The sequence below is a fragment of the Chamaea fasciata genome, unplaced genomic scaffold (genome assembly GCF_029207755.1).
Source record: "Chamaea fasciata isolate MVZ Bird 193981 ecotype frontalis unplaced genomic scaffold, bChaFas1.0.hap1 SCAF_5, whole genome shotgun sequence".
Taxonomy (NCBI): Eukaryota; Metazoa; Chordata; class Aves; order Passeriformes; family Sylviidae; genus Chamaea; species Chamaea fasciata.
Window position 1 is genome coordinate 24,606,674 of NW_027094090.1, and position 25,958 is coordinate 24,632,631.

General features: G+C 42.2%; 1 protein-coding gene across 1 annotated transcript in view; it reads right to left on the reverse strand.

Annotated features, from left to right (window-relative positions):
* Positions 1-20,878, reverse strand: part of ST7 (suppression of tumorigenicity 7) — a 139,968-nt gene extending 119,090 nt beyond the window's left edge. Inside the window, exon 1 of the mRNA XM_066183046.1 lies at positions 20,685-20,878. Coding sequence (XP_066039143.1) covers positions 20,685-20,835 — 151 coding nt within the window. The 5' untranslated portion in view covers positions 20,836-20,878. The remainder of the gene's footprint in view (positions 1-20,684) is intronic.
* Positions 20,879-25,958: the final 5,080 nt, after the last annotated feature.

Here is a 25,958-nt window from a genome sequence, read left to right on the forward strand (position 1 = left end):
TAACATTTGGGCCTGGCCACGCCCCATCCCAACTACTGCAAAAAATTAATCCTGTTCCTGGCCAGAGCCAGAAGAATCTGACGTTAAAAGCTACAGCTTTTGTTGTCCTGCTAAAACAGTGGTTTACCGAGTGGAAAGAACAGGATTAGAAAACACAGCACACATGACAGTATTTGCAATAAAGAGGATCCATGCCTTTGGGCAGACCTTACACATCCACAGACCAGACCCTGTTTGAGTACCTGCTGCGAGAAGGACATTCATCTCCATGGCCACAGAGCTCCCAAGGATACCTACATTCCATGGCAGTATTAAACAGACATTAAAAAACAATTCTACCCCCACAGTTACTTTAGCCATTAAATTAATTCAGAAAACCTATTTGTAAATACTGATGAACGAGCTCTCATCTCATATTCCTGCCAGAGTCCAGTGGTTTCAGACCCCGAGCTAAAAAACGAGTTTCCTGCAGCCCTGAGTATTTAAGGCAGATGTCTCCCAGAGAAGGAGTATGCATGTGCCACCAATCTCCTTATACTTACATGGGGCAATCTACCCAAAGGAACTGGCTAAACAGAACAGTGTTTCTAGTCACAAACACCTTGAAAAACCACCTAAATCTAACACACCCTACAAGCTGGACCTCATCCCATCCTAGAGCCTTGGGTTTACCCAAGACCTCAAATCTCAGCAGTCCTTTTGCCTCTTGTCGTTTTTGTCTCTTAAGATGAAAGACCTAATCTGTATGGGATCTCCTATTTCTCTTATGGTTCATACAATTCATAGAGCAGAAATTCAACTTGGCTCATAAGCATGGCTGGTTTCCACTTAACTGCACAAGGAGACGTTCTAAAGTCATGGGTCTCGCTGGCAGAAAACAACTGCTGGCTTTCTGTGTCAGAAAATCTCTGGCCCTGGCTGTCCACAAAGTATCACATCGGTACTGAGACAGAAAGGTCTTGAACCAGAACACCAGTTACAACTATCAATGGTTTTAATACAGCAGATGGAATTCATAACTTCATAGGGGGATATATGACACGTGGTTACGAATATGCCTGAAAGCTCCTGAGATCCTCGCTTATATGAAAATAACAAAAAAGTTACAGTGATTCCTTAGGTTTCTGCCTCTGTTTGATGCTGAAGATGAAAAACTCTAAGATCAAGCACAGAAAGAAGAAAGGAAACAAATATTTGGTAAAAAAACCCTGTTAACCCAAAATAAAGCCCTTTGTATTAATTTGAGATAGAGAAGCAGGATTTTTCAAACACACCTACTGTTTGAAATCTCTCCCAAGAGTATGGATTCTTCTGAGTCCCTAAAAGAAGTAGCAAGTATTGCATACTTCTTTTATGGCTTTAGAGAAAATGTGCAACGGAAAAATTCATCAAATGTCTACATCATACAAATGAGTCAAACCACAACACACAGCAAGGTATTGTTATGGGTGAAACATTCCTGTGTATGACTTTACGACAATAAACCTTAAATATCCACAATTATTTGTCATTTCCCAAACTGTAAAACACTTTGGTACCTTGTTTGTGAAGATTTTTCAAGGAGTCCACCACCTTGCCATGGGCAGGGACCCCTTCCACTAAACCATGTTGCTCAAAAGCCCATCCAACATGGCCTTAAACACTTACAGGGAGGGGGAATCCATAGCTTCTCTAGGCAGCCTTGTTCCAATACCTCCCACACCCACAGTAAAAATGTCATCCTTATATTCAATCTAAACTTACCATCTTTCAATTTAAAACCACAGCCCCTTCTCCAGTCACTACAGGGCCTGGTAAAAAGTCTATACCTATCTTTCTTATAAGGCCTCTTGATGAGGTACCCCTGGAGACTTCTCCAGGTTTGAGCAACCCCAGCCTTTCCTCACAGGACAGGTGTTCTGGCCCCAGAATGAGACATCAGAAGTGACACCCAAATCCATCATGTTTTTTAGTCAGACACTGGAAGGAGTTTCATTTCCATCTCATGCATGTTAAAACTCATCTAACATGCACACAAAGACAGGTGACACATGGTACACAGAGGAAAGCAAACAGGCTCTTGGAAGGCAAAGATACACCCCAGAACATCAAACCACTGGGCTGCTCCTGTTCAGCCACATCAGGAACTTTAACTCAATGACCTTCCCGTCTGCCACATGCTATCTCCTAATTTCAGAAATCTTAACAAAACTACATAAAAAGAAGCAAGATTCTCAAGCAATTTAAGTAACCTGTACAGATAGTTGATTCCACGGAAGTGAATGCATTCTGACAGATACAAGAGCAATAACCAGATTTAGGGTTTTTGCCCAGAAATCTCTCCTTCTTAGCTCAAATAACCACATAGCTACTCATCAAACTCTGCAGCCTTTGCCTAGGAGTCTGAGCAAGGAAGACACTGAATTCCTCAGACTTTGCTTTCAATGACTTGAAATCACAAGAGTCAGATGGCCAAGGATCATCAAAGTCCAGTTCCTGAACTCCTTGTTTTTCCAACAGCCCATTGTTACCCTCCAGTGTCGGCCAGCTTTGCCTTGGTATCCCAGTGAAAGTGATGTTGGGTTACCTCTTTTGCTTGTCCCAGAGGACACCAATACCTACTCACACAACTTTTAGTGCTCCCCAGGCTGCTGAATGAGCTTCAGACGGCAGGGCTTGCCACCTCCCACTACCTAAAGACCTCCAAGAAAACCTCCAAAGCATGACAAACCAAATCTGACAGGACTTTTAGTATATAATGTTTTACATTAGCTAGAGGAGCTATAGAATTAAAGCTTCTGGTCAGTCAAAGCCCGTCTGTTTCCATTTACGGTTAAGAATGCAAAAACTTGATGGTAATTTCTTTCCCAAACTCTCCTCAGCCTGTTCCAATTTTGGGACATAATTCAGTCTAGTCAAAAATACTTTAAACAATGTGGTTTATTTATAATCGGAAAAGGCATCTTAGTAATCATCAAAATTACTAGAAGTTACTAAATTTAAAACACAACGACTGCATTTTCTTCTCTCCCCATACAGAGTAACAGACTGAGCACAAAGTCAAAGCCCTGCTGTACACAGTTCAACAGAATTCTCTCCCTCCATGAACAGCTGCAGCAGAGCCAGAAAAAGAAACCTCTTCAGGTTCACTAACCAACCAAAATGTGATGTTAGGAATGACAAGGAATATGAAATTAGTAATCTATTCTATGCATCGTAGTTCACTTATACCTTATGAGTACTATCACCTATCCAAAAACATGACTGTGGAGGGAGATGCAGCCATGCTAATACAAATAATGAGATTAAAAAAAAAAAATCAGTATTCCTTATGCCACATAAGAGTTAAAAGAGAAAGGATACTTCAAGTGTCTGTAGAATAAAGCAGCAGAACTGCAAAAAAGCAGCCATTCAATAAGATAAGGGACAAACTGAGAACTGTACAAGAAGACAGGCATTCACTAAACACATCATTTCCTTGCAGCAGTCAGTATGGTAAGATGCTGCTGAAGTCAGTAACTATAAAAACTCAAAATTGGAATTACAGTAAGACTATCCATAAGAGTATAAAAAGGCAAGCCAAGTAAAAAACTCATATGAGAAAGTTAACTAGAAAGGGAGGGGCAGATCACAACTGTCACCTGCTCATTTAAAGTTACTTTTCAGTTTTTTGAACCTGCCATCTGGTATTAACTATTCTTAAGAAAAAAATACACAACCCCCCAAATATAAAAATCTGTCCACACCTTTCCTAAAGTAACACTGGAAGTGCTGAGTGACTTCACCACAGAGGTTTTTTCTATGTTCTGTGTAGTTTCTGGAGCACAGTCCAGTTGCACTCACAAACTCTCTACACTGCTCAGAAATATCAAGAACACATAAAAACCCTTGGTTAACAGTGTGGTGGTTTGACCCTGACTGGATGCCAGGCACCCACCAAGGTTGCTGTATCACTCCCCTCCACAGGACAGAGAAAATAAAACAAAGGGTTCATGAGTTAAGGACTGGGAGAGATCACTCACTAAATACCATCACAGACAAAAAGGACTCAGCTTGGGGATATTAACTGAATTTATTACTACCAAAATCAGAGCAGGATAACGAGAAGTAAAATAAATCTTAAAAACACCTTTCCCCCACCCCTCCCTCCTTCCCAGCTCTTCCTCCTCCCCAGAGTGGCACAGGCAGACAAGGAATGGGTGTTATGGTCAGTTCATCAGCTGTTGTTTCTGCCACTACTCAGGGAGGAGTCCTGCCCCTGATCCAGTGTGGGGGCCCTCCCAAGGGAAACAGTCCTCCCCAGACTGCTCCACCGTGGTCCACTCTTCCCCAGGATGCAATCCTTCAGGCACAGCCTGCTCCAGTGTGGGGGTCCCCCACAATGTCACAAGTCCCACTAGGAAACCTGCTGCAGCGTGGGCTCCTCTCGCCACGGGTCTGCAGGTCCCTGCTCGAAGCCTGGTCCAGCATAGATTTCCCATAGGTTCTCTCAGGCTTCCACCTGCTCCAGTGTGGGTTTCCTCCATGGGCTGCAGGTGGATCTTAATATCCCCATGGATCTCGAAGGGCTGCAGGGGCACAGCTGCTTCACCATGGTCTCCACCACGGTCTGCAGAGACATCTCAGCTCCAGCACCTGGGGCAGCTCCTCCCCCTCCTCCACTGATCCTGGTGTCTGCAGAGCTGTTCCTCTCACACCCTATCGCCCCACTGTTCTCCGGCCACGATTACATCTGTGCAGTAACTTCTTTTTCTCTTTCTAGATCTGTTACCACAGAAGTGTTACCTCCCTTTCTGATTGCCTTGGCCTTGGCCAGTGGTGGGTCCACCCTGGAGTTGGCTGGCATTGGCTGCCAGACATACCGGAATCTTCAGGCAGCTTCTCAAAGACGCCACCCCTGTAGTCTTCCTGCTACCAAAACCTGGCCATGCAAACCTAATACATACAGAGAAATACTTGAGAAATTCATCAATAAATCAGGCATTTGCCTTTTCCTCTCATAAGAATTATTTTTAATTAAAAAAAAACCACAGTAAGCCCCACTCATATTTCATGTTCACTTACTTGTTCTCAGCTGCAGTTGTCACAATACAACTGGGCAAGTTTAGCTATTAAAATTATTTCCCCAGCAAACTACTTCACATTCAAACTTCTTCTAATTCTTCTGAACTAGCCATTGTTGTTCAGCATTAGAAGATGTAGTAAGCTAAGAAAAGCCCAAGGGCTTGTCTACCAAGGCAGCTATTTGTGAAAAGTCACTGCACTCCCAAATATTTATGCCATATAAAGTGCAAGAAGGGACAAGGCAGAAAGATGTAGTATGAAAAGAGACATGGGAGATGACTCACCAGAACAGAACATCTATGCCTATAGTCCTGAAATTCAAGGTGAGTTGCTGGTAATCGTACAAATTTATTTTCTTGTATTCTGTCTCTCAAATCTCTCTAAAGTTAAGGCTCTGCCTTGATAGACACCAGCAAATGTTTTGTTGCCTTTACGAATATCCATCATAAAAGCATGTCACAGCTGAGACTGCCCTCACTAGAACACTTTACAGAGAAAAATTTTAAGTACTTAAACTGCTTCTACCTAGTATGCCTCATTAGAAGTTTCTTTACCCTGTGGTTCATTTACAACAAGCCACACACACACAAAATCAATCCAGTAAGTGCAGAACAGGTGGGGAGATGGCATTACAAACCCCTGAGACCTGTTCAGCACTTGACAATCTACTCTAAACCCTACCTGCAATGCTGTTTTTCATCTTTTATCACTTAAAATTTATCCTTGGTCTGTCTGGATGGATGACAGAAAGGTTGGAGCTAGCATTTAATACACAGCCATGTAAAGACCAGGCACCTGAGCACCAACCTGGTTGAAACTTCCCAAATAAATGCATGGACAAAATCCCAATGAAGTAGACACGCACCATTCCAGAGGCCCCTGATGTTGAAGAGTCTGTTTGAACTGTCTGATCTGCTTCCAACACCTATGCTTTTATATAATGCTGTTGTGCACACACAAAATATCAATGGCAGTCCAGAGAAAGAATATAAAGCAGCTTGAGAATAAACTGAATGAGCAGAAATAGAACTTGATTCATTTGATTTCTAAAAGAACAACTTGGTACACAATTTTTTTTAGCAAGGCAGACATAAGCATCAAAGGAAGGCAGTGACTTCTTTCCTGAAAAATCCACGATAAAAGACCCCAAATGCTAAAATAAGCAATATACGTATTCTTTTTGTAAGACTTAAATTGAAGCAAAAGGGACATTTTTAAAAACTTGTATCAATGTCCATGGCTACAGATGCCTGAATAGATCAGCTGTACTGGGGGGCAAGGGGTACACAAAAAAACAACACCTTTGTTTCTACATATAAAAAACCAACAACAAAGCCATGTCTGCATGTATGCACAAATGATCGGACAGTTTAGACATGACACCTATCTACTAACAGCTGGGGAGGAGAGAAACCTTCAGGAAAGAAAGATAATTTTGCTGTTTGTACAGAATAAGTCAGCCAGAGTCAGACGCACATTAAACCACGGCAATTAGCACAAATTTTCCAGAGCCTTAGAAACTACTCTATGTCTGTAAGAACACTTTGTGTTTTTAACAGCTGAGGCAGTGGGTGGAGTAAAGGCAGGCAGGCTGGTACCAGCCACCTCCATGTAAACTGTCCTCACTGTCTTAACGCCTGCAGTCTGCAGGAGCATGGACACATAAATGCAGCACCTATTTAGCTTATTTTGTGGTAGTCACTTCAGGAAAACAAATATGAGACACCCTCAGTCAAAAACCAGTCCTGCATTTTCTATCTTTTGTCCTACTTAAATTAATCCAGCTTTATGATAGTCATCACAGTTCCTGTGATAGGTAGCCTATCAGTAGCCTGAGATCTACAGGTCATGAACCTCATCTTTCATCTGGCCTTGAAAAGCCATCTATAGGACCTCCTCCCAAGCAGACTTAGGAAGCTCAAGGGTGGGACTTAACTCTGCCATACAACCACATCGGTTGTAGGATGGCCCTACAACTTCATTTGTTACCATCATGTGACTGTGTCCAGGGTAGTACTTCCCCTCTGTGGGTAACACGCTGCAGTACAGAGACATTTCAGGGTCCCCACTGGCAGATGGAGGGGCTCCCCGACACTTGCTTAATGCACGGGACTGCTTGTGGAAACTGGTGACCCTTCACTAGGTCTCTGACACGCAGGCAGACGCAGGTTGTGTCAGACTTCATTTCCCACAGGCCGCAGCTGCCTCTCCCTGTCCCAGGATGACTCCCGTGTCTTTAGAAGGATGCCCTCTAGTGCGGGAACTGTCCAAGGCCTTTTCTACTTCTGCCACATTACTGAGAATCAAATGCAAAATCTACCTACAGCACCTGAGGCAAGACACGCTGGAGGGCTGGCTCAAGCACTACGGAAAGGATTGGAAGGCAACCACCAAAGACGGGGAAAACAAACAAACAAACAAACTTGTACAAACCAACAGCACAGAACAAACATCTGATTTCACTGCTCCCAGCTGAACTGCAATCACTAGGACACGGAAATGACTCAAAAGCCAGCGCACTGGCTTCTAGTTAGTTTCTGGATGATAAACACCTCGTGTACCAAAACTTCAATTTCAAATCCAATGAATCCTTTCTACTGAACATAAAACTGCAATTTGCAGTTAACTGTCTCTGGAAGTAAATATGCCATTTATTTAGTTCACTCTAAATTAAGAACAGTATTCAAACCTCAGACATTTCCCCTCTACAGCCACGCCATGCCTGGCAACCATCAGACCAGAGAGACCTGCATTTTAAGAACAACACTGAGGACCTGAGTCAGTCGATGTTGTTCTTGCTGAACCACAGCATTCACAGAAAGCAAACACCATAACCAGATTTGTTTGAACTGGCGCATATTTAAGGTTTATAATTATTTTACGGTATTTTCACATCTCTCATTAATATTAACTTTTATTCCAAACTGACATGTTAACTTCCTGCAAAGGCAACGGCTATGATATACAGAATTACACTTGCATATGAGTAAAAGAATACTGTGCCACTACAGAGGCACCAAACACTTTGTGTATCAGATATTAAATGCTTTTCTTTCAGTTAGCAAATCATTGTTTGGTTTATTACTACGCTTAGTATAAAGAGTACACGAATAAGTACATGTTAATAAGTAAACTAATGGCTGACTAAGGCACTGGTAATTAAATACCCCAGGTGCTTCTGAAAACATTGCCTTGCAGATATAAGTCCAGTCTGTGTGTTTAAAATACATATCCCAAACAAACTAATGTTACAAACTGGAAGAGAAAAGATACTTTTAATGAGAATTTATCTTCACTTTAAAGACCAAAGGCAGATAAAACCTGCCTTCTGTATCTAAATAAAACACATCCTGAGAACTGCAGAGCCCACCCTGAGCCAGACATGTCCCTACCTACTGCATGAATGCCCTGAGTTCTTGATGCTTACACAAGGATAGAGTTTCTGAGGACTAGGCCCAGAAACCCATGGCTGTAGCCTCGCCCCTAAAACAAAGGCATTTGTGAGAAAAGGCTTTATAAAATTTCATCATTCCCAGCATCCTTTTCCCTTAAATGCTTCTCTGTCACATTAGATCAGAAAAGGAGAACAAACATGAAGGCAAACAAGAGAGATTTTGGTTGGCAGGCTTCTCGTTATTCATTTACTGTTTATTATTGATTTTTGTGCCCGTGCAGAAGGATCACGTGTGCACTGGAAAGAGGACCATGGTAATCCACAGAGGGCTGTGTATGCCAGGGAGCTCGTGGCCACAGCAGCTGTCTGTGGGCTCTCTGTGGCTGGTTTTTGGATTGTTGGTTGTTTATTTTAGACTAAGAAAGTCTCCAGTGTTCAGCCTGGACTAAACCACAAACTCAGCTCAAAGGGTCCGCTTCCAAGATGCAAAGGGGTCATAACCCAGAGTGGAAGAGCTGAGATCTTGGGTGATCCCCAGGGTGGGAGCTGCCCTCCCAGTGAACCAAGCTGGGTTGGCATTCACAGCCACAGAGCCACTTCACAACAACCGAGGGGCAGCTGCTCTCACACCAACACACAACATGGGCCACCAGAGCCCCACAGCACGGCAAAGGGCATGGCAGCACCCAGACCCACACACTGCTGCCATCTGCCAACAGGAACTCCACTGCACCTAGACAAGAACAGATTTGTAAGGAAAATATTGTAGGATATTTATTTCAAGCCTTTATTACTAGCTCACCTAAAGAAAGTAACAAACAATGCCAATTAGTCCTGCACATCACTGACTCTGCACCCAAATGATAAAGTGTAGCCTCAAACACAAGGGGGACAGCTCTGTACTTTATTACACATACAATACTAACATAAATATTATATATAATGTAATATATATCAATATATTTTTTATTTATCATATAACATATTTTATATATTACTGTATCTATTACTCAGAAACAAAAGCAATTGGCCAATAATAACGTTGTTCCATAGTCAGTCATTGCCAGTCTGAATGTGGCCTGAAGAAAAACTGGGATTTTTAGATCTACCTGACTTACAGAAGAGTAGAATCGTACTTGAAGCACCCAAAGTTTTCAGTTAATGATTTATTAATTACTGCTTTTGGTTTACGTCACGCGAAATTCGTCCCACCATTAGAAAGCCTACGATACCCTGTAAAACTGAAAATTTGTATTGCAACTTCAGGAGTTATAAAAATCTGTGGCAGGAGAACTGATTTAAAAGTTTTAAACATAAAAAGCAGCTAAGAAACTTTGCAGGTTAGATTTAGACAGGTCAACTTCTTTTCATGCTAAATGCCTTTATTTAACCCGTACTGCCATCAATTCTCAGCATCTTGATATCTGTCATGTTTCAAATCCAGAAGGCAGCAAATGTGCAAACTTATTTCAGATTGCTGGGAGGTGTATGGGAGTCATTTATGCTATATATACTCTCTTCTATCGACACTAATGTAAAAAAACCTCTTGGGGCAACATTATAATTTCCTTAACTCAGCAGGAGCTTTACCAAATGCTTCAAGGAGACCAGAATTACAACACAGACTTTCTCAAAATAATAATGGAAAGTTAATTTCAATTTCTACCTCATCATACCAGTCTATCAGCAAAGGCCTTCAACGAAAGCAGTATCAGCCCAGTACAAGTAACCTGAAAGACCTGGGATGTTCAAAAGATTTCCCTCTGCTTTGCCGAGGACAAAAGGCAGACAAAAAAACTACATGTGAAAAAGTCAGACAAAGTTGTAACTAAAGACCTGTATAAAATAGATAAAATACATCACAACAAATTCAACAAGCCAAGACTATTTCAACAATATAAATAAGGACACAGCAAGGTAAAAAGGAGGATATGGTAGTTTCCAAAGTGAATACTTCTTTCATTTTTGAATGGGAACAAAACTGCTGAATGTGGAGGAAAAAAATAATTAAAGGGCAAGAAACAAGACAGTGACAGGAGAAAGCAAGATACAATTCAAAGGACTTAACATGTTCAAGACATAGTTGAGTGTAAGATTAAGAGAATGTACAGAAAGCAACTTGCTGAAGGAAATTACATTTTTAAAAGCAAGCCCCATACTGAGACAGTTTTAATAAACTGTTCAAAGCCCCCAAATTATGCCAGAGTACTTAATATTTCTGTTTTTAAAATGCAGATCCAAAATCCTGAAAACTTTAAGGATAAATTAAGCAATGGAGGTACATGAAAAAATAGGATAAAACACAAAATAAATAAATCATGACAGGCCAATCAGATGTGTGTCCCTTTACGAAAAATATTCAGTTTTCTTACCAAGAAAAATGTGTAGCTCTGAACTGTCTGGATTTTGGTAAAGTACTGACAGGGCTGTAGAAAGCTAGTTAAAACAGGAGATGGAGAAACCTGCAGCCAGCCTGGGAGTCCTGGACAGTGTGGAGAGTACATGGAGCTGCCAACTGAGCCTTACAGAGTATTTTCATTACCAAAACCAGAAGGCACCTGGCATGAGCTGCCAGAGATACCATATCAAAGTTAATGGGACAAAAGGCAAGGAACCAACAAGGAAAACTATTTTCACTGGAAGGTGAGAAGGATTAATTACACTATATAAGGCAGTTAGTGAAGCCTGACCTTGGCATATGATGGAGAGTGTACAAACTCAGTTATGAAATGGCCAGAAAACTGAAAGAATAAAGTACTACCAGCAGAGTCAAGGACATCCAGCAGTTTTAGGAGAACACACAAGGACAACCCAATTGACTCAATCTTATATGGGATGGAGAGGCAGGAAAAACCCTGCACGAGTGCACTGGGAACCAGCCTTCACGGTGGGGCTGCTGCTCCTGCAGGTAAAGGAGAGAGCTGTCACGAGCACAAACATGTGCAAGCCAGCCACAAATGCGGCAAAGCCAGAGTGAGAGCAAAGCTTCTATCCATGAGAATTACCAAGTTCGGGAAAAAAACAATCTTTCAGTGCAGCAGTTGATGGGAATATAATGTAAAATATGACTGAGTGTTGGAGCTGGGGAGCCAGAGAGGCCTGGACAGCTTTCCAGTGCCACAGAGCACAGCCCCTACATACTCCTCACGGGTGGAAACTCCGCCTTCTGCTGAGCCACTGACAAAACACTCTCAGCTGGAACACACGTCAAACCCTCCTGGCCAGGTCTGAGGAAATCCTGTGGCTCAGATACCTTCAGGAATCCTGGAGCTAATCAGAGCTCCTTGGGACTTGTGTTCCCCACAAGACTATGTGGCTTTTGGGGTGACTGCTAACACAGCTGTCATCAGCACTTTTAAGCCCTAAACTCTTGACAAAAATTTCTGGGAATATGTAGGACAGTATTAACTGCTAAAGCAATTTTCTTGTGCTTTTATCAATCCTCCTTTGTCCTGACACAATGAGCAGGATCAGTCATAGGGACCAGAAGGCGCTTTTATAACAACCACAGCACAACATAGGAGCCCACTCTGATCAGGCAGATAAATCCAGCACGTCAAGCACAATAGAGATGGCACTTTGGGCTTCTAAGATCAGAAATTGTGCATCAGTGCAGCACTGCACAAGACCTCCTCAGGTCCTTCTCTTCACAGGGAGGGCTCATCGGCTCAGCTGCAGCATCCTGCTGCTCCACAAAGTTGGCGTCTGCTCAAGAAGTATCTTGAGCCTCCCCCTGGGACTCTGTGTCCCCTTGTCCCCTGCACAGGGCGCGGAAGACCAGCTGCAAGCCGTCTCTGACAGGCTCTGGTTTAACCTTCTCTCGGAAAACTGAGGAAATCACTAGCCTGGGACTCTAAGCCGAGTTTGGTGTAAAACATACCAGAAGGGTACACTGCTATCAAGTTAACTTCAGTATTAAAAATAGCAGAAGAAATTTCACATGGAAGATTAAGTGCATTAGTGGATCATATAACCTTGCTTCAGACCAAGCCACGCTGTAAACAATTTTCAGCCCTCAGCAGAAACATACAGGACATGCCATGAAAACATTTAGTTATGTGAAGTTCAACATCTATGACACTCTCAGGTTGCAAGCATATTTTCTTGAGAAATAAATGGCCGCCTTACAAAATAGGATGACGATAACATTTCTTATGCTTTAAATTTGATCTCTGAGCGTCTTGCCACTACGCACAAGATCCTGCATTTCAACCTAACAGCCCTGACATTTAATAAGCCAAGTTTATTTGTAGAAAGTGAGCTGGAAATTAGTTCTCATGGTTGCAGTTGGCATGCTACACAGAATAGGAATCTTAAAGACGACTGCATGTCATTTTTGCCCTATAGCTTTCATCCTTCTAATTGGTATATTTAAGTGCATTTAACCACTTAAGCAATGAGTCTACCACAGTGTCAAATCTCCAGTTTAGACTCCACAATAATAAATCCTTGTCTTCTCTCAGCAGCTGGCGAGGTTTGATTTGGACATTGAATTTAGGCCCTTTCCTCAGGCTTAACAGCTACAACTTGTTTGTTCTGTCTGCTGACAGCGTGACATTAACTCTTGTCTTGAAATGCATTATTGTTGCTTAAGCTTAGTGTTCTTGGTGTTAAAATTGGTAGCCCTTCTGCGGTGCCCGACTAAGACATACATTAAAAAAACTCCAATTAGATTGTGCAGGGATTTCACAAAGCAACTTTTAACTCATTAGTATTTACACAGCATCACTGATCCACATGACACTTCACAGACGTGAGGACAAGCTGGAGTTTATAACACAATCTTTCAATAGATGCCTTCAGAGCCACAAAGAGCTAATTTAAAAACAGGTGGAAGGAGCCTTCAGCCAACCCCTTTAACAGCCAACGGGGGAGTAACATCCCCACAAGCACCTTGAAGTCTGTCCACAGGACAAGGATAGGCATTATCCTGAATTCTATGACAGACAGCCTAAGAGTGTTCCTGAAACAGCTCTGGTAAAAAAAAGGCAAAACTTGGGTGCAACCATCAAACCACAAGAGGAAAAACTACCTTTGGGCAGAAACGACTGGGGACTCTATCCCCCATATTGCTCCAGGCTCCCTGCAGCACCTCAGTAAAACATTTAGGCCCAAGTCTCTGAGAATTCATGCGTATTAATTACCTGCGCAGTAAAGCCCTGCGCCTATGCTTGCGGAACCAACTAAACCACTGAAGGTTTGCAGGATCAAGGTCTCATTTCCTTCTGCCTTAGTTCTCCCTGTACAGTTCAACAGAACTCTCAGCTTTATTCAACATTCTGACGGGTAATTAGAGCAGGGCCTGATTTTGCTAAATATAAAATACTTTCTTAAATAACTGATCTTGGATAAAAAAAAAGGTGGATCCTGACTTGTTGTGACAGCCACACAAAAGACTTCATTAGCTTCTGACAGCAATGCTCATTCCTTCAATCCAGAAGAAACCGCTTTGGTCCTCCAACCTAAGTCACCACTTAAGTGGTTTTATTTGCTTTACCACTTGCCAACAAGACAAATAACTCTCCCTTAAGCACAGGGCTTGCCAGCTGACTGAACAACACACAGAAAACCTTGGACTCAGTGGGGACTACTCTCTAGCATGTTGCACAAAAGTCCTGGCACATCTGGGACTGCCAGGGCCTCTGTGCACAACATACCTACACACCATCAGCAAGTGTTTTTAACCGGGGCTGGGGGTTTTTAAACCTCAGCACAATACTGTTTTAACTAGTCAGCCCTCCTGTTTACTATGGGCCATTAGATTTCTTTCCCAGTTTCCCCACTGAAGAGCCTGGCAATCCTCATTACACTCAGGGTCTTAATACGATGAGAGGCAAAGATGAAGACACACAATATCCCTTCAGCTGGGTCCAAAAACACACCTTCAAAAGTCTATTATAAAAAATACTTAGCATGGGCATTCCTCTGGGTTGCAGCCACCCCTTTTAAAAGACCTGTCTTCCCTATATTAAAGGCTGCATTAGTACCTACTACTTTCTTCCCACCACAGAGTTTACAGCATAAGCAACCACCTCTCTATTAAAGCGAGGGCACTGCTTGCAGCATGTCTCACAGCCAGGCTGCTTCCTCAGACCACTGATGATCTGGGCCCCAATTCTGACAAGTTAACATGAATTTTACCTCCAAATATTAGCAAGCTCACTATATGTTTGTCAACTAGATTAAAACTCTTACACCTCCTTAGCTACTATCAAGTAGCTTCTCTGTGATTAGATAAACAGCTTGAGCTTCCTTAGGCTGTGTGGTTTTGCTAGACTGTCCGTAGCTCCTCTCAGAGAATCCATTTTCAAATAGAGGCAGGTAATTCCCTCCAAAATCCCCATTTTATCAAACATCATCTTCCTAATTCCTGCCAGGTGCTGCTCTCAGGCAGGCATCATGACCTTCTATTTTTCATTTTATGTACAGCTTTGGCACAGAATTATGTACTTTTCTCTCTTTTTTCAGTTCTTGAGGCACTGAATGCAGGTTAGCACTTATTTTGTCTTTCACGAATGCAAATTTATGATCTGGATTTTTGCGTCTGCTTTGCAAAATAACCACCAAAAATATCTGTTTTAAGGTCTTTAATTTAGAATGGTGGCATTTTCGCAGCCGCTCAGACAATTAGGACCTATGACCCCTGTGAACAATGGAGGGCTTATGTTCTTTTGGGCTAAGTTTGTCCAGGCACTCAGTGGATGTTTTGGGAAATCCCAGTACACAGATGCAGTTTTAGGAGCATTTCCGCAGACTTTCATCAGCACGAAGAGGACATTAGACTTCAGAGAGAAGCTGGCAATACAGCTCCACAGTTTTACACAAGTCAGTGTTACAGTAAGCTCACTGAAGATATTATCAAGTACTATTTTGAAGGCTCTGGCTTACACAGTTCCCCTGAAATACTGACTGCAAATCTTCTAGAGCTTTTGCAGTAAGAAAGTCAATTTCTTAAAACAGTATTTTCTGAAACCCTCGCATTTCCTACAAACTTCGCTCCATTTCCAGCATCTGATGCTGACTGAAAAATTTAGCTCAACCAAAAAATCAAACTGCAAACTGGCGAAAAAATGTCAAAATTCATAGAAAACAAGTATCATCGTATACTGCATCCGTTGGGCATTGATCCAGCAAGTTTTGATATGGCTTTTCCCCCAAGAACTCCCAGTTCAATCTACAAAGATTTGTCTAGTTTTTGTTAAAAGTAACATGCTACTTTGATACAAAATCTCTTCCATAAAAAATATCATAATCTCTTCCATAAAAAAGGGAGAGTTTCCAAGTGTAGCATGATGAAAATACACACGCTTAAAACATTTAAAATCTGTTTCATAATACCCTCCTGAGTATTAGTGTACAGCAGTAAAAACTTATTTTTGCAAAACCCAGAAAGGCAGACCAAATAAACGTCTGACATCCAAACCCTGTCTGGAGGCTCAGCAGCAACTACAAATGTTTTGTGGTGCCGTAAGTGATACAACTGAAGAGAGGGGTTAACAGTCTAGAAAACACTGTTTACTTTAATTCCACTAAGTAGAAAATAAGATCAGTAAATATTTAATTTACATTCTAAGAAATGCAAAAATTAATGCAAGTGATTTTGGGTCAGTAAGCAATCTATCTATCTATCTGTAACTGATTCTGTGAATTTCACATGCAGGACTGATGCTGACCTTGACAGAAGTGGTCATGCATTTGAAATTTTACCTTCAACAGTCAAGTTCTTAAAAATACCCCAAACAAACCTACATGGCACTTGCAGGGAGTTAAGAATTCTTCCATCTCCTTTGGTGGCATGAGAGTTTCGCTGCAGGTTTTCTGTTGACTTGCCCACCCACCACACTCACTTGTGTAGCTCACACGGCTGTGATGCCTACCGGGAAACCCATCACAAGGACTGCAGATTGCTTTGAAGGAAGACCAGACAACTACTAGCAAGTCTGCAAAACTAAAACTAACTGTTCTTCAGTTCTGAAAAGAAAGAAATTCTTCACTGGTTTTCAAACTATTGGAAACTCTTTGTCAGGTTAATGTTTTACAGCCCTCATGATTAACTGCACTAGCTTAAATTTATGAAGGGGAACAATACCTCCTGACCGGCTGTCAAGATGCTATCACAGCAAACACATCTCAACACGATCAGAGGCCCAGCGGACACTGGGCAGCCCCTCCCCAGCCCAGGGAAGACATATTCCCAGGCGTCCAGTCCCTAAAAACCCCTTCTGTCCTAAGGGTGGTTTATGACCACAGCTTGTGCACACGCAGCTCCACATGGCCAAATTAGCAGCAGCAGGAAAAATGTGAAATTAGTTAAATTTTAATAACAGGCAAATGTTTTCTGCTGCTACTTGAATTTGAGACCATGGGAATGAAAAGTTCCTTTTTTTCTCACACTGCAGCTTACTGGGGCACGTTGCACCAAAGCGCAGTATAGATCTGCAGAGCCAGGAAGCCCAGAAAGGGAAGATTAGAAAGATGAGATGAGCTTCGCTGACAGCAGCCACCACCCTAAGACAGGCTCCATCTCTCCATCTCCCACAGTATTTCAGCTAATGAAATCACCCACAGCTTTCTTGCCTGGTTTAATGCAAGATAGTTTCATATGATGGGTCTTTTCCAAGTGCTTTGCTTCCAGAAGTCAATGCAATGCACACACTGGTGAACACACCAGAGGTGGGCCAGGATGACTAAAAAACCTCCCCATTTGTGCCTTCTGAGAGGTTTTTGGACAAAGAGAAAGTGTTGTTATGCTAAATTTACAGGACTTCGAACATATTCACTTCAAACGCTGGGCACACAAACCACAGGGGCGAGTGGGAACCTGGTGATGGCCAGTGCCGCCAGTCCTGCTCCATACCAGCCGCTTCCCTCTCCAAATGGCCGGCACCACGCGCAGTGTTCAGGTACTGGGCTTTAAGAAGTCTATTACCTGATCCCAAGTCCCACACTAATTAAAATTTTAGTTATTTATTTCGGTAGGAATGTCATCATAATAGCTTTTAAAAATTCATAATGGAGAAATATACCATGTTCCTCAGATAACAACTCTGTCCTAGCCACCACAAGGTGATGTACTCTTGCCCTTCCAACAGTGGTTACCCTGGGCCTGCTGACCTCAGGGGCCTGGCAGGACAACTTTACTTGTTTTCTTCCATTCTGCAGGCTTCTAATGCTCCCCTCTCCAGCAGCTCAGCAGCTGGATAATAATACTCCACAGACATCAATGGAACCAGACTCAGCCCAGAGCTCATCCCCATATATTTATTTTTCACACTTTTAGGAAATCAGTTTATCTGATTTCCTCTACCCTCGGCAAGCCAGAGGTTTCCTCCTGTCTGCCTTGTCACAAGCCAGTCATACTTATTGCTCCGGTCATTAAATTCAACTTTCTGTTGCACTTTGAAAGGATAAATAAAATCATCAGAAACTTTTTAACTTCAGCGCCTCTTTCCTTCCTAGGATTTGACTAGAAATCCAAATTCTTATGTCAGGAAAAACAAGCACATTTTTAGAAGAGGTGTGTCTTAGTTCAGATTAGTGTAGCATTCAGAAGTTGTGCAAGTGCCAACATGGGTAGAAAATCCAGCATGTTACATAAAATAAGTATGTTTAATTATTTTGGGTAAGATTGTACATACGCTTCCGCAACTGCTTATTCTGTATTTAATATTCTAGCCTGGCCTATTAAGTGTCCTCTCTTCCTTCCTGGCTAATGGTGTGGTACAATAGTTCAAACTCTCCTATTCATAATTTTATTATTTGATCTGGACATCAAACTTTAAAACAATGAAAAAAACCCCCAAAATATTAAACATGACAATCAGACTTAACATTAATATTCTTATATAACAGACTAGATTTCCCTTTAGGTATATCACAGTAGTGCACTCCACTGAGGACACTGAAATTATGCTTGGCCAAACTGAGGACCTTCAAGCCTGGGAGCTCACTGAAACACATGGGATGACCAACATGCACTAATGCTTGGGTGTGCACATCTGTACAACACTGAAAGAGGGAAAAAAGACCCCATATTTCTTACTCAGACCTTCAGATACAAGTGATCAACCACACATCTATTTGGTGAAACCATCTGCAATGACACTGACTGCCAGTGGTGCACAGTTTGCTGCCCTGTCCTTGCCAAAAAGCAATTTAAGGCTGCGGGAACACTAGCAATTCCTACTTCACCGTTCAGATGTTCAGATATGCAAATCCCAAAGGTTCCTTATCAGCTGTTCCAAGTTTGCTAAAAACTAATGCCTGATAATGACAAAATTGAGTTTGCCCTCTCCTTCTAGTCATCAATTCTTATAATTCTTTTTATTATTAAAAGGCCAAATCTTTCTCTCTCTCCACGACAGTATCACCTTATTGTAATCATATTCTAATGCTTCTCTCCAGCCCTGGAATAATTTTTCCACTACATTCTCCAGCTTTTCCACTTCCTTTTAAAAAGACTGACACTAGGCATGGAAAAACAAAATCATACAGCAGTAGCAAGCACCAGGTCCTTATGGCAGATGCCCTCCCATACGTGCCATACTAGTCCCTCCTATCACAGCAGCCCACCGTGGACTCTGTTTAAAGTGTTTGATCTAAATCTCTAAAACCTTTCTAAATCACTATTCATGAAGAAATCATGAAATCATACCACAAATCATACCTGTGGAACTGGAGTTTTTTAATTGGCTGCCTAAGCCTGCCTCTGCTGATACTGAAAACCAGTTTGTTTGACCTCAACTCACCAACAGATCCAGCTTGTTCTGGGTCATTGTTTTTAATCACCCTACTATTTCTTTATGTCATGTTGAAGTTTCAGTAGCAACCGTTTACATATTTATTTTCAAATCACTGAAATAAATGTGATTGGTATCACATCATCAGTTGCTGTGGTACGTCATGATCAACCTTAAACTAATGGCAGTAGAATCCCACTGTAACCAGCTGGGGAGGCTAGGGGGAAGACGATCTACAATAAAGTAAATCTGTTTTAATTCATTCACAAAAATGTTGAAAAACTAAACTAAACAAAAAAAATGATCATGTTATTACCAGTACTAATTTTTTAATAAATTCCATTTAGGAATAGATGATGCATGAAGACCATACTGTGCCTATCGTTCTTCCCAGTAACTCATTTTCATCAGGCATTTTGGGACTTTCTTCAGCATTTTTAAACTCTTCAAAGATTTCATACTGTCGTTTTACTTGCATTTTGAGACATTTCAGTAAACCCCAAAATGACTCAGCTGAAGTAACATTTCAAATGAGAAAGTGCATCAAGAATTAGTTTCTTCAAACTCAGGAAGAAATCAGAGGGGGTTGATTAGGACTCAGATGGATGCCTGTGATTTTTTGCAATAGTGGAAATTATAATATAAAGCACTCTGACATTTCTGCTTGACAAGCATGGCCTGCAACGTTTACCTGGGATGTACGCATTAGATAAATTATTAAGAATCAAGCAGCAAAAATTACTTCCTGTTCTAATCAATGTGCGGCAATGTCAAAAGAAACAGCATATTGTCCAAAGACAAACTGTGAAAATTTGACCAAAACTGCATTTAAAGTTTGTAAGTTATAAAGTCAATTTATAATTGTGTTTATGCTTAAAGTGAAAGCTGCAGTATACTGAATCTTCCTTTTTTCTAAATTCTTCTTTGATGCTGGAATTGCCAGAGGCTTATCAAATGAGAACAGGCCAGAGGGATGGGTGAAAAACGCTCAGATAACGTTTGACTTTCCAGCAGAAGGGATGCTACATGGATTACATCTCGTCTGCTCCAAAACTGATTTGTCTTCTCCAGCATGGGGGTGGGAAGGGGGGGCAGAAATTAAACTGTCGAAGTAGATGGGTAGGAAAAATAAGCAATTTCAAGATAAAGACATAACTGCCCAATCCAGGCCGGCTAACAGTACGTAGGTTACTGCTGTAGCAGCGGCACACTGCCTTAGCGAGTCGCAGCACCCAAAGCAAAGTCCACTGCAACAGCGATAATCTTCCAGCGAACTTGCACTTATTATTTATTATCATTCAGAAAAAGTAGCTGAGAACTAATTTTTGTGAGAAAGACAATTAAAGTTTTCATTCTGGTTAACAAACATGCTCGAGTACAACACGAACAGCACCAACAGCTCCAGACAGCACTCGAACACCCGGGGGGCGGCGCTGGGCGCTCCCCCGCGGGCAGCCCCGGCCGAGCCGCCCCCGGGGCAGGGCGAGGGGCAGACAATCACAGCCTACCTGTGCTTAAATTGTCATTGATCTTCAGCGGCACTCTTAAGATGTAGACGAGGAAGAGCATGATGAAGAACCACAGCGTCCAGAGGTAAGTCCAGGACCAGACGATGCAAGACTTGAGCTGTTCCAAAAAGCCCGTCCCAGCTTCAGCCATGTTTTTTTGGAGAGAAAAGGAGAAAAAAAAAAAAAACTTGGGGGGGTGGGGGGGACGGACGGACGGACGGCGGAGTGTGGGGGGAAACCAACCCAAACGCTGCTCTCTGCTGCCACGGGCTCTCGGCGTGTGTCCGTGGGATGGTTCGCCCCCTCTCGCTGGCCGGGCCGCCTCTCCCCCGCCCGCCGCACGCACCGCCCGCCGGGCGCTGCGGCTGCCCCCGGGCGCTGCCGGCTCTGCCCCCGCTCGCCGCCGCGCCCGCCGAGCCTCGCCGAGGGCTGGCCCGCTAAAATGGACTCCTGCGAGCTCCCCTCCGGCCGGGCGGGTGGGGACGTGCTGCGGTGGCAGCGCCGGACCTGCCCCCAGCCGCGCTCGGCCGCGCCCCGCGGCTCGGCCCCTGCGCTCGGCGCTCCGGCCCTGCCCGCGCCCGCCCCGCCGCCGGAGCGCCGCGGGAACGGCGGCGGCTGCGGGGCACGGCGCGGTGCCGAGACAGCGGAGCCGGGACACGGGGGGGGCGCACAAAGGCCACGCAGCTTTTCCCCCCACATCTTTAGGAGCTTGAACAATGATTTCTGGCGGCATTTTCGCCGCGCAACAGGACTTTAAGCCTGAAAAGGGCTCGCGTAGGATGGGGTTTTTTTTGCTGTTGACTCGTCCGAGCTTCTTGCTGGGATAATGAAACAGGCATGGAAGTCCCTGAGTGCGTGTGTTGGTGTGTACAGTGCCCAGCAGCCGCCAGCTGCAAAACTCTCCCCCTTGGAAGATAACCGTGTGGTGCGATAAATGGGTGGGAAGGGACCCTTATCTAGTTCCACCCCCCTGCCAAGGGCAGGGGAGGCACCCGCTAGATAGATATGTGTCTCATTCAAATAGTGTCAGTAAAGCATAAACTTCAAGTCATTAAATTGTACTTTTGAGAAATGCATTTTGCTTCTTCCATGAATGAGGTATTATTTATGAAACAAGATTTGACAGCGGAGTGCGATAAAAATTCAGGTCGGTAAACACGGCTGATCCCTGCTTTTTTTGATGTCACGCAGCTAACAAACATTTAAGTAAACATGCATCACATACTGCAATTTGTTTGGCTCTCTTTTCTGTGTTTCCACAGTCTGTATCCAGTGGGATAATACTCTCCAGCATCTTAAGAAACAGGTAGTATTTATAAAGTATTACCAAAAGAACAAAAAATTCCTTGAAAATTTCTCCAACTGGTAGCAACCACTCCAACCTGAGACTTTCTAGTCTGCCAAAGAAATAGTCATCACTGAGAAAAGCATAGTAGCTTTCCTGGAATGTTTACAATACCCAAAGGCATTAAATTAAAATAAATCTGTAACCGTACAAATTGATACCTGCTCATGGTAGCAAAGGCATGAAATTTGTTCTTCCAGGCTTCTGTGGGACTTGAAGCTGGATAGGGAACGCTGGCTGTGTCTTCTGCATTTGATGGGGACAGGATCTTCTGATTAAGGGGCCATGGTCTCCATATAAGAATATTGGTGCAGCACTGACAGAGGTTTTTCTTGCTAATAAATCGCAAAACTTCTAAAATTAGAATATGCAGATTAACTACATAAAAGGCCATTTAGAGTTTAATTACATACCAAAGAAAACCACATTTCAAAATTTTCAGCTTTCCCTTCCAGTTATAAAGGGAAGAAATTCTTCATACATTAGGTCACATCTGAAAAACCTCAACCTTATTCAATCATGCAGTTATTTATAAATCAAAATACTTCTCTCACATTTTCTCATGTATTAGCAAAAAGACCAAGCCAGTAGGCAAGTTTTCACTTTTACAAATTTTCCTCCACATATTTTAATTTTCAATATATTAGTGCTTATCTTGAAAAACTGACTATGACCAATTTCTTTTATGTATGAAAGATAGAGATGGGGTATAGGGCTTTTCCAAAGTTTCTTATTGTAAACAACTTTTCATTCCATTGACTTTTATTGAAAGACAGGAGTGAATTGTGTTCGTTCCTCCAACTCTGCTCTCTTTACATCTCTTGTATTGCTAGAAGATCAAAACACTATGAACTGTGCCCACTTAAAAGACAGTTGTTAATTTTATGCTTTCCCTCCTCTAAGTGCTACTGTTACTTCTTTCCCTGCAATTACAGAAGTTTTTAATACTTTGCAGTGATGTTATGCATTTCACTTCCAGATCTCCAGTGTTTTTACAGTGAGTATAAAGTATTTTAAAAAATACGCATTTCTCATTGGGTGCTATACAAAGAAAAAACCAACCAAAAACAACCAAACAAGCAAACAAACACAGTGGCAAAAAAACAGTGGCACTAACCAAACCGGAAAGACAATCAAACAAAACAAACAAAAACACCAACCCGCCAAAAACCCACCCAACAGAAAACCCAAATAAAACCCCCCAAAACCTCGGCAAATAAAAAGCATGCATCCAAATCCAAATGTTTGTGTGAGGTGACAAGCAATTATGTGCTGGATATCTTGACTCATGACTAGCTTTGTGCATTCATATGACAAATTGCATTTCTGCTGTTCGTGTTAAAGAAGCACCTAAGCTGACACTCAAGGCAAGTTCACTGTTCAGGCTCTATTTAACACAAATTATCTCTTGTCTCTCACTTTTGGTTGAATGAAATTCCAAGTAAATACAAAGCCTTGAAATATGCATTTCACGAGTCAGAAGCAAATTGTTCAGTACTATGAAAAGACAACATTTTGAGTATCATCTGCCTTCAGGCACTCATTTGCTAAGTCAAGGGATGACAGAATACAGCTGAAGTGAATCATTGGACAAAAATAATTTTGAAAATACGTTTTACCTTTCTACTAAATTTTCCATTCAATTATCTCACTTGTTCAGGGTTTTCTCACACAAGGCCTCACTTCCTACCTCAAAATAATACCTGTAAGTGCAAACTCTACTAATTTGTTTGCCATAAACACAGTTCAGAGCTTCTAATTTCTCATATTTCTGTTGATGACTTTGATTTTGATGAAATCAGGAAGCAGAAGCGGCAATAGTTACTAAACATGAGGTACAGTGAAGTTTTGTTTCTTTTCAGAAGAAAGACAGTTTCTTGAGCTTGGGCCCTGGCAAATAAGAAAGAATAGATGGGACCACTGTGCAGCAAAAATCCAGTTTGAAAATTTTGCTCACCCAATCTTTGTATGGGTCCGAAGTAGTCCAAGATCCAAAGTAGTGGGGTTTTTCAATGTTTGGGTGTTTTAGTAAACCTTAAAACATCTTTTGTCTGATGATTTCAGAGATCAGAATGAGAGACCCATAATGTACAACCTTCTTGGAACCTGGCTATAAAATAAGATTGTATTGGGGTCTTGGCAGCCAAAAGATGGCCAGGCACATGAGTCAAGGACATCCAGCAAGGGCAGAAATGAGACCTACATGAGCTCCACAGATGTACTGGAGCACTGGGAAAGATTGTCAGCTTGGTTCAAAGGAGCCAGACATCCCCCTTACCTTCAGCTGATATCTTATTAGCAACTGAATCCCATTGAGCAGCATTATGCCCAACACTTTTTAATCTAGATATATGTTAAACAACAACGTACGTACGTATGCAGACCTGTGTCCAGGTGTGAATTTACATCCATATAAATATATATGCATATAGTGCACCTATGAAGCATACCAGCTGCATATTAGACAATATCAGGGTTGAACTGGAGATGGCAGTGTAAGCTGGAGTCAGCAGCGTTGAGAAGCAGTGTGCCAATGTGAGTGAAAGCACTGGAGGAGAGTTCATGGCATCCCGTACACAGCACTTCTCAGACATACCAAAGTCTGCATAAAATGCCTTAATCACATACCAAAACTCTGTTTTCAACTAAAGTACATGCAATCCTTTGTCACAATCCAGAGAATTGAAAGTATGCTAAGAAACACTGAAATAAAAATTTGTGCTTAATTTGCAATTAAATGGATGTATTTTTATTAAAAAAAAAAGATGTTGTAAAAGTATGCAACTACAGACTTCTGAACAGTGTGCCCAGGCACACTGAAGTTTCTGTTCCCCATTCTAAAAGTGGGATATTACAATGTTACAGGAATAATTTTCAGCTTAAAGATAGTAATTAAAAACATGCCACCAGCACTAATGAGGAAAAGTCAAATATGGCTGAGCACCACTTGTCAAAAAGCTTAAAATAAATATCTCAAATATTAACAAAATGATGTCCAAGGCTATGGATACCCTTCCAGAAAACAAGGTGCTGTATAATGTGTCAGGGTCGTTGCAAGGGAAGGAGGAAAGCCTGCCTGAAAGTTGTTTTAAGATCTTTTACTGACAAAAACTTCAACCAACCTGCTGCCCTAATTGCAAGACAAGTAACAAAACCCAGGTTAGAACTGGCTCAGTTAAGAATCAGATGTCAGTGCAAAGAGAGGGCAAGGGAACGTGTTGGTAAATAGCTACTGCAACTCAGAGCAGAGTTTCAGTATTTTTGGGTAGTGTTCAAAATAATTCATAACCAGAAAGAAAACCCCAACCAAATTCCAAAAAGAAAGAAAGAAAAAAAAAATCCAAACCTGTTTTCTTTTGCTGCTTTTTTGCCTAATTACTTTTTTCCCCCTAAAAATGAGATGGGAATTTCACCCTGACTGTCAGCACACTTAGACATCAAGGTGGGGAAGTGCCCCACCCCAAACACACACATTTGATAAAGCAAATTGTCTTGGGTTATTTTAAATCCATGGAAATACCCCCCAGGAGCCCTCATGTATTTTTGTGGACACACACGTTCATTGAGGCTTTTTATTAAGCTTCTTTGTAAAAGGTGGTGGAGCAAGACACGTCAGTATTTGTACAAGATGGTACGTGCTTAGGATTCATAAAGGAATCATGCTTGCTGCGAGGCTGGCCCCTGGTCAAAAGAGAGCTCAAAAGACAAGTCAGAATCTGGCATCTGCATCCACACATGTTCTGTACGTCACAGGAGGCTCTGGAAGAAACAGGGAGGCAGAGACAGATGGCGAAAAGCCCAGAGGGAACCAGCTCTGATTTCTCCCTCCCCTACTGAGGTCGAGGAAAAGGACGAAAGCTCTGCGACCCACATCCATGCCTTGGGCTGAAGCCAAACAGTACTTTTTTCTTTTTTTCTTCTTTTTTTTT